Source organism: Nanorana parkeri, unplaced genomic scaffold (genome assembly GCF_000935625.1).
Source record: "Nanorana parkeri isolate BGI_ZX_2015 unplaced genomic scaffold, ASM93562v1 scaffold95, whole genome shotgun sequence".
Classification (NCBI taxonomy): domain Eukaryota; kingdom Metazoa; phylum Chordata; class Amphibia; order Anura; family Dicroglossidae; genus Nanorana; species Nanorana parkeri.
In genome coordinates this window covers 1,798,590-1,807,924 of record NW_017306363.1, presented here as the reverse complement: position 1 = coordinate 1,807,924, position 9,335 = coordinate 1,798,590, and the positions used below count along the sequence as shown (strand labels likewise).

General features: G+C 40.6%; 1 protein-coding gene across 2 annotated transcripts in view; it reads right to left on the bottom strand.

Annotated features, from left to right (window-relative positions):
* Window positions 1-550: 550 nt before the first annotated feature.
* DSCAM (DS cell adhesion molecule) overlaps window positions 551-9,335 on the bottom strand; it is a 399,852-nt gene continuing 391,067 nt past the window's right edge. For both annotated transcript variants that reach the window (XM_018552699.1, XM_018552700.1), the window contains exon 33: window positions 551-937. In XM_018552699.1, the coding sequence (XP_018408201.1) occupies window positions 591-937 (347 nt within the window). In that variant the 3' untranslated portion in view covers window positions 551-590. The remainder of the gene's footprint in view (window positions 938-9,335) is intronic.

Sequence of the window (9,335 nt, the reverse complement as noted above, 5' to 3'; positions counted from 1 at the left end):
TTAAACCAGCAAATTAAAGCAGGTATCACAGCAGAAGGCAAGAGACCCTTTATTTCTCAAGGACAAAATTCAACGAGTCAAAGATCATTTAAAGGAGAAAAGTCTATCTTCTCTGATAGAACGCTATGTAACAAAAAAATAAAATAACTTATGAATATTAGTTAAAAAAAAAAAAAGGGCATGTAAAATAAATCATTTTTCTCCATAACAATACCATTCAGCGTCTGGATATTTTTTTAACTCATTTTTTTTTTTTTGTTGTAATTTGGGTGTGCTGGAAATTTTCAAGTAAAACGTTCTCATGCACCAGACTGTAGAAAAGTGGTAGAAAGGTGACAATAAAATAACCCAAATCCTTTAAAGAGTTTGACATCAGGGAAGATGAATGTTGTGTAGGTAATCCGAAGGGGTAAAATAAAAATAATGAAGAGTCTTTGCACTGTCTGTAAATTCCTATTTTAAATGTTTTGGCAATCCTTTTTTTTTCTCTTTTGTTTAAATTATAAATGTTGGAATTCCGTAGAAAAAGGTAGCTTTGATTTGCATTTTGTTTTTTTTTTAGTATTTACAAGCTCTTTTTTGTTTAGTTGTTATACCAGGGTATAGGATTTTGTGTAAGGGTTGTTTCCTTTCAAGTGACCCCTGGAGTCCAGTAGCGATTCTTGTGAACTGCTTATTTTAGCTGCCTGTCCTAGTTCTGTGGCTTCTCGTGGCGGTACCGGTGCAGCCGCAGTTGCCCCACCACTGGACTGCCATGACTGTACCTCCCTTGCTGATGGATTTTCCATTGGTATTGGTTCCAGAACTGTGGGCCGCTTCAGGGTCCGGCTTTTTTGAGGTTCCAAGCAAGCCTGCCCTAAGTCTCTGCTAGTTCCTGAAGCACCTCGATTTAATAAAAAGTCCATCCTAAGGTACGGCGGTAAGTTCATCACATCACCTTGGAAAGAATCAAAAAGAACAAAGAGGTTAGATGTTTAATAATTACATTAAAAGCGTATAAAAGTGTTGAATCTAGAGATAAAGGATAAGCTTCCCCCATCTCATGTCCATTCCACTTGCAAATCTGAAGCTGAAGAAAACTGAGACTTGGACAGGATGAAAGATAGCTATGCAATAGCAAAAACCTTTGGGAATGAAACCACTAATCAAAGTCTGAGTCCAATACTTCCATCTTAACCCCCCATGACCCCGACACTGTACTACCTAGCTCCAGGACTCCTCCACCATTTACAATGACACATCCTGATTTTACTTTTCATAAACTGGTCGTCTACAGTGGGAAAACAGAACGGGAAATAAGCAAACACCTTCAGGCCAAGAGCACTCTAGGTCAACGGCATATACTAGCTGACAGTACCAATAATGTGTGTATGTATGGACACAAAAATAAAATATTCAGTACTTCTCTGTAATACCCGCACGTTTCCTGATGTTTTATCCCTTTACAATTGCTGCAAGTACAGACAAAAATACCTGTTGATCATCTAGAAATCCAGTGTTCTCCCAACTTCCTCTTTGAGCTGACAAAACAGTGCCTTTGCTGCACTGAAATTCCAAGTAGTGTCATCAGCCCTACCAAGATCAACCAACATAAGGCTGATTTCCTATAGTCCAGCAGGGGAAACTCAGGCAGGCCTGACAACACTGCTTGGGATTTTATGGAAGAAGAGGCACTGTGTTGTCAGCTCATTAGAAAGTTACCAAGTTTTAGAAGGATAAAACATGGAGAAATGGACATGGGTTGCGGAGATGTACTGAATGTTTTTTTTATTTTATTTTGGTCAGACATAAATTTTAAGGGTTGGTGGCAGTGTAAGATATTTCAGCAATTTTCTGCTCCCCTTTTTTTGTGGAATGGTTTGAGGAGATGTAATACCTGAGACATTGAACATACCTGAGATATTGAACTTACAGCCAATCTGTACAACCACCACCCTCAGTTCTGTGATGTCTGGAACCCTTGGATATACCATATCCTTACGGAACACTGGAATGAATCATCTCCTTCCTCTGACAGCCAAACTGTGGTTTTTGCCCTTCTGAGTTCCTGCCCTGACTGATGTGGGTTTCGCCTCCGTTATTGAGCGCCCCTACTACCCCCTTTCACCCTTCTCACTATGTCCGCATTCCCTTCTTTCTCATACTCTCTTTCTGTCCCCTTGCATTTTCTTTTCATGTTTTCTCTTCTCTCACCCTCAAATTGCGGATCTCTTGGTCATGGTTTTCTTTTTTACACATATGTCCTTGCTTTGTGTCACCCTGCTGCTACATCGATAACCGATTGTAAATTTGATGCTTTGACATTACCCAGTATGGACTGGACAGAGCCTTATGGGGGATGAGACTGGGAAAACTGTACTGTGTGTCCTATTCTCACTTTTATTTATCTTATTATTGGTTTTTATATAGCGCCAACAATTTATGTAGCGCTTTACATAGTTGCACATTCACATAGTTGCACATTCACATCAGTCCCTGCCCTCAAGGAGCTTACAATCTAAGGTTCCTATCTCACATACATACAGGACAGGGACATACAAACAATTTAGACAGGAGCCAATTAACCTACCAGCATGTCTTTGGAGTGTGGGAGTAAACCGGAGTACCCGGAGGAAACCCACGCAAGCACAGGGAGAACATGAAAACTCCTTGTAGATAGTGACCTGGGTGGGACTCGAACCAGAGACCCCCAGTGCTACAAGGCAGAAGCACTAACCACTATGCCACTGTGCTGCCTACTTTTTATTTTTTTTAAATTAAATATATAAATATAATCTTTAAAAAAAAAAAAAGATATTCCAGCAATTATTTGATAACTTTGCCTGTAGGGACAACCTATAGCCTTGGTGACTTGCGCTAGAGGCTATGAAGCTACAGTCCACAAACCAATCTGAACTATGCCAAATGGTTTTGGAATAATGCTGTTTTCTTATTTCTCTATCTCCTGTTTTATAATTATTGGCTCACTAGTTCCTATTCAATAACAGGCCACACATGCACACACACTGGTAAAAGCATGAGCCGAAAAGTAAGAAAAACCTAAATTTTTCAAGCATCTTTTCAAGCTTGCACACTCACAGGGTTATTCACAAAAGTTTAAAGAGTTTAGAGAAGGCAGGAGAAGTGAACAATCTAGGATAACATAGCTGATTTGGAAAATTTCTCCAATTCAGCTCACTTTCCAGTTCAGCTATGTTGTCCTAGATTGTTCACTTCTCCTGCCGTCTCCAAACGATGTACCCTTTTGTGAATAACCCTGTTAGAAATCACAACGAAGGGTCATTCCTCTTTAGAATGATTGTGTACAACAATCCATCACATGACACAGATGCAATTACATCACTGTTTTAAAAGAGCGGCCTTATTGGTTACAGATACATCAAGCTACTTAGCCGGTGTACACAGGACCAGCAAATTTCCACCAAATGAGCTGTCCCTATTGCTAATTGGATTTCCATTTAAATATTATCAATCGCTTCTTCTCTTAAGGCGATAAAATAATTATAGTGGCTGCTTAAAAGTAGCAGGGACTGCACAACGAGAGCTTGTGCTTACGTCCCTGAATAAAACAGGATTTATCTGTCTCATTCTTCCGGAAATTTGTTAAAGGACAATGAGGCTGAGAGACCTTGTTTTCCTCAGACAAAGCTTTATTAAGTTTTGTAGCACGGTTGAGTTGCCCAAAGTTCTAATTACCTTCTTTCAGCATTTCGACATCTTATTACCAAGGAGTGTAAACCTATCAACCACTTAAAACCTGCAGAAGAGCAACTTTCAATAATTAATGCGCTAAAAACTAATTAGTAACAAAATTATAAATTATAAATTAAGCCTAAACTCTGTTAATTTGATTCATGACTGGACAAGGACTGCCAGCCAGGAAAGTGACCCGTGCCTACTGATGTCCACTAAAAGAAAAACATTTTAGGCACTCGAGAGTTTTAAACAGAAAACATATATATCTGGTTTGCATCTATTTTCTTTTTTTTTTCTTATTACAGTCAGGACTAGGGACAAGCAAAATCATTTTTATTTCTATTAATTTTCAGTAAAAATCAGGAAATTTCAGAAAACGTTTGCCATGTTGTAATCAATGGGGAAGGCAAAATAATCTGGTTTGTATTCATTTCTAAGAGTGTTATGGGTTTTATATAGCTACTAGGGTTATTATAGCTTCTTTCAACTATCCTGGTCCTGTTAAAAAAAAAAGAAGCCTACTAAGCCTTATTATTTTAATTGTTTTTGTTTTCCAAAGAAAGAAAAAAAGCAATTAAAAAAAAACATGTTTTAGCAACAACACAAAAAAAAAATCAAAAGAACAAAAAAAGAAAAGAAACAAACAGAAAGAACAATAAAATAATAACAAATATCCTGAATACATGCACACACAAGAGAAAAAAAATCCTGCACCATCTGAATAAAGAAACAACATATTGTTTATACAGCTCAGTAAGCAAAAATAAGAATTCTCACTTTGGCAATTTTTTGCTAATGGCAAAATAGTTAATTTCTAGGCAAAATTAATTTGACCAAAATAACGTTACCCATGCCTAGTCAGGACTAAAATAAAATTAAAATCCAAAAAAACGTTTTTTGTAAGGCAACTATGAAATATGACATGTGAAAATTCTGTATTCAGATTTTCAGCCAGCAGGTGAAGCTTTTGGCTCCTTTTCATGTTTTTTATTGTCTCCTTACTTACTGTTGTAAAAAGCCCTTTGTTAACAGAGCTCAATAGTGCAAGCTAAGATATCCACAAGTGAAAGGATCAAAGCAGTGACCCCCGCGATCCCTTGTTACCAAGCTTTTAAACAAAGACACTGTGCGGGAATCTATCAAAACTGGAGCAGACAAAAAGTGGAGCAGCTGTGCATGGCAACCAATCAGCTTCTCTTTTTCATTTTCAAGTGTTAACTGAACAAACAGAACAGAGAAGCTGATTGGTTGCCATGCACAGCTGCTCCAATTCTTGTCTGTTCCAGTTTTGATAAATTCCCCCCAACGTGTCTGAAAGGAGACAACCACTGCTGTGCTCTTTCTTTGTTAAAATACCATTGTTCTCTGGCAATCCTTCATCATGTATTACATTTCTAAAACAAAGACAATATATATTTACATATTATTAGAAAGCAGAAAGGAGCTTTAAGACAAACCATCACAACAAAGACACTAAAGTTTTTTTTTTTAGCTGGTTGGTTATATTAGAGGGCTGGCAGTCTGCCAACATCTGCTCTCCATAGAAAAACACACAGGACTATTCACAAAAGGGTGAAGAGTTTGGAGAAGGCCGGAGAAGTGAACAGTCAAGGACAACATAGCTGATTTGGAACAATTCTCCGATTCAGCTCACTTTCCAGTTCTGCGATGTTGTCCTAGATTGTTCCCTTCTCCTGCCTTCTGCAAACTATACACCCTTTTGTGAATAGACCTGACAGTATCTGTGTTGTGAACTTTGACAAGTGATTGTTCTACAATGCTTATAGAGACAGAGGTGAATGAGGGTTTGCTTCAAAGTGCTTTTACTGTCCGATTAGAATCTGTAAATACTTTGTGCATGATCCTGACACAGGTTCACCTTTATATATGCACTGCAGCCATGACTACATGGCATTTCTCAGTGTGGGTTTCTTGACACTGACAGCAGTGAACCGTGCCTGTGTAATTTGTGTTGAAATGGCCACTGGAAGTCTCCACTAAAATCCACAATTGAATTACCTTTTTCTCTATTTTAGTATGTTGCTTTTAGCAATAAAAAAAGGTTTATAGGTGTAGTTTTGGACTATGATCAGGTAACTCACAAAAAGCATGAGCTTTTTTTTTAGTTTATGCCGTATTATAGGGCCATGTGACAGGGTGACAACCCAGGAGCACCAACATACCTATATAGCAAGTGGCTGAACAAAGAGCTTCACAGAAGGATTACAAGCTACAATTGATATAAAAGCCTAGAAATGTTACAAATTCATTTACTTTTAAAAATCCTTGAGCTTTAGTGCAGTGGCTTCACCTAGCAGCACCAGGAGTTACATGATTGTGTCATCTCTGAACCAGCATTCTGTTTTTGTTTTTGCGCAGCCTCACAGAGAAACACAAGCACACACTCTGATATGCGAGCTGCACATGGCTTGAAAACAGGAAGGAAGCCACAGCTTTAATTTTCTAGCTTTTTCAATGCAACAGAATATACCATAGATATAACAGAACACTGCCATCTAGTGACCGAAAATGTGTACTGCAGTAGTTATTGCTATAAACACAGTAATGTGTATTCTAACACATTCCAGACCAGAAAGTAGATGCTGACTCTGGATGATGCATCAACAAAGGTGCCATCCTTCTGGACAGAAAAGCAGATGAAGGCATTGTCATGGGGAGTACTATGATCTCTGTGAGAGCTAATACATACTTAGAAGTGTTACACTTACACATGCAGATAAAAATGACAGGAAAAAATAGGCGTGGGGTCTACACAACAAAGGTTTTTGTATAAGTTTTTGAGGAGGTCACTTACCTGATTGGTCGCGGGTAGGTGGCCTAGGAGGGGTTTCCGCTATGGGATAAGGAGACAGAGAGTTGTATCCTCAGTTGGGAGTTAGCACAAGGTGAGTCAACTTCCCACCCACCTGCCCTATCTCGACAGGAGATTACTTACTGTATATGGCTGGGGGACGCAGCTTGGGGTCTGTGAAGGAGGTAAAATTGGTGCTGGGGGGACCCTTCTTGAGTCCTCCATTTCATTGGAGTCAACTGGGGTGACCTAGGATTCATGGTTTGGGATGGTCATTGTGGTAATTCATGTGCTGTCCCTGAGGTGCTGGGCCTATTATAGTTAGGTGGCTCGGCATAGTCAGAGTTTGAGATGGTGGTGGTGCCTTCATAGACTGTGGGGTAAAATGTGTTTTGTACCTATATATTATAGTTGTATTTTGTAATAAAAGGTTGCAATCGCCATGAAAGTGATGTTTAAGTCAAAGGGTTTCTAAGCTATTTCTAAAACTGATGAAATCACTTACAATGGATGCTGCTCCTTGATGTTTAAAAGTTTTAGCTTCCTGCAGAATCAGCTGGTCCCCTGAGCACTGGCCCTAACATCCTTTTTTAGGTTGGCTCCTTTCCCTAGCAGGGTCCTATGGAGCCACCCGTGTATGTGCTAATAAGCTGTGTACGTCTCTACAAACACACAGGCACAACAAGGCAAGACACTCCCCTTCCTCCTGCTCTCCTTCCTCCCTTCTCCAAGCAAGTCGATGGACAGCTACTGGAGACTGCTCTGTCCCTTGTGATCTTGTACTGGACAGGAAGTTCATGGAACTCAGAGAGTTGGAGCTGTTCGGAAACATGATGACTAAGCGTTTGGGCAAAAATCTAAAGAAATACTTTGCTGGGCGATGTGTATTTGTTTGACCTTTAGTCATTACTGAATAAATGTTAGAAAGTTTAATCCTACTTTTACTACAATGTGTGTGGTTTGTCATTTGTGGGGAAGGTATGTATTGAGGTTGGAAGGGGAGGGGTGTAGCAGGATTGCAGAAGGTTGACTGGGTACATATCTTCTACCCGTGTCATGCATGGCTCCCCATGTACCGCTGTCCTCCCCAATCTATTTCCTTGTCAGCCTTCCCAACAAATCCCCCAGAACCGAGCCTTTACTACAGATGCCCAGCCATCTCCAGCCCTAAAAATAGCCCAACTGTGCCGCCAATAATGATCTTTCCTGTGATTACATTTTAAAGTCATTTTTCTTGACAGATTTATACTTTTAGCTGCGAGTAAGATGTGAAAATTAGATTTTTGGAGATATTGGAAAACAGATTAGTGGAAGCTTTCAGAAGGTTTTTTTTCCTCATTGTCTGTAGATCTCAGAGCAATCGGCTGACAGGAGGAAAACATATTTCTTATGAGATTACTCCGCAGTCACAGATGCTAAGCTGCCACATTGCGGATTCTCAAACATTCTTCCGGTTTGTAATTATAACTGCTGTGTGGAGGATCATTGGAAGTCTTTCGGCAGGTGCTCTTTTTATCTGTGGCTTCATTATCGCTGGAGGAAAAGTACACACCTTTCATTGAAAGGATAAAATGATGCATATGGTCCTTCCCTTTGACTGTCAGAGTTACACATGCAAAGATTTACATTTTTTTGCATGACTAGTACTTAAAGTTGAATTATACCTTACTTTTCTTTTTGCTTATATCTACTGCTATGCAAAAAAACACATTAAAAAAAAGTCACCAAAAAGGTTATTACTTACCTGTGTCTCAGATGCTCACTCCCGTCCAAAGATCTGAAAAATTCTTGAGCGGCTGTGAAGGTTAATGGGGCGGGCGAATGCGCAGTGGAGATCTTCGGCCGGGAGAAGAGGAGAGACACAGTGTAAGTCAATGCAGGCAGCCCGGCAGCGTGCACATGGACAGACACTGCGGGACACAAGGAGTCTGCACTGGATCAGAGAGCGCCAGCACCGGTACCAGCGCTGGAGGGACTCCTGAAAACTACTGGAAAGAAGAAGATGATCGGATCAAGAGGCATTATTTAGGGTAAGGGTCCTTAAAGCAGCACTGGGGCGGGGACATTTTAGACTTAAATGTCACTTTGGGGCCTTTTTCAAGCAAACCTGTCATAAACGAAATGTGGAGTGGGTGGTGGTGGTGGTGGGGCGGGGGAACATGGTGTTGGATGGGTGAACTGCTGACCTATTTCTGAAAATGTAAGCTCACTTGCTGTTAATATGAACCTCCGGCTTCAAGACCTGCTGAGTCACTAAAATAGAGATAAATGCAGATCAGGAAAGTTGAAGGAACTTTAGAAGTCTTCACTCACACTATTTATCAGCCATACAACAACGTATGCTTGTATTCCAGCAAACCGAACATAGTCTCACCGACTACAGGTTGTCACACATACTCTATGTGTAAATTGCTCTCTCAGCTTCCTCGGCTATCTTCCTGTGCCTCTAGCACACCCAGCCACCTGGCTCCCCTCTGCCTTCTGGGTGGAGTCCTCCTGACTCGTGAACATCCCTGTTCATCTTCCCAGCTTGAGCCCAAAACCTTAGCCAGCACCCTTCCCATAAGTGCTGTGCACAGGTGTGCAATTAGGTGCTGGCCACTATTAAACAATGGACCCAGGAATGTAGATTTCATCCCTCCCAATTCTCTTAGAAATCTCCCAGTTCCAGGATCCCATGCCAAATCCAGAAATCCTGGGAGGAACTGCAAAGTCAGCACTTTCCCAGTGCTAGAACTTGCCACCTGGAACCGCTGAGCCCCTCTGGCTGAGATTCCTGGGTGTCTGCGTTGCCAGCATCTTGCATGGCACTGCGACGCACTGTCAC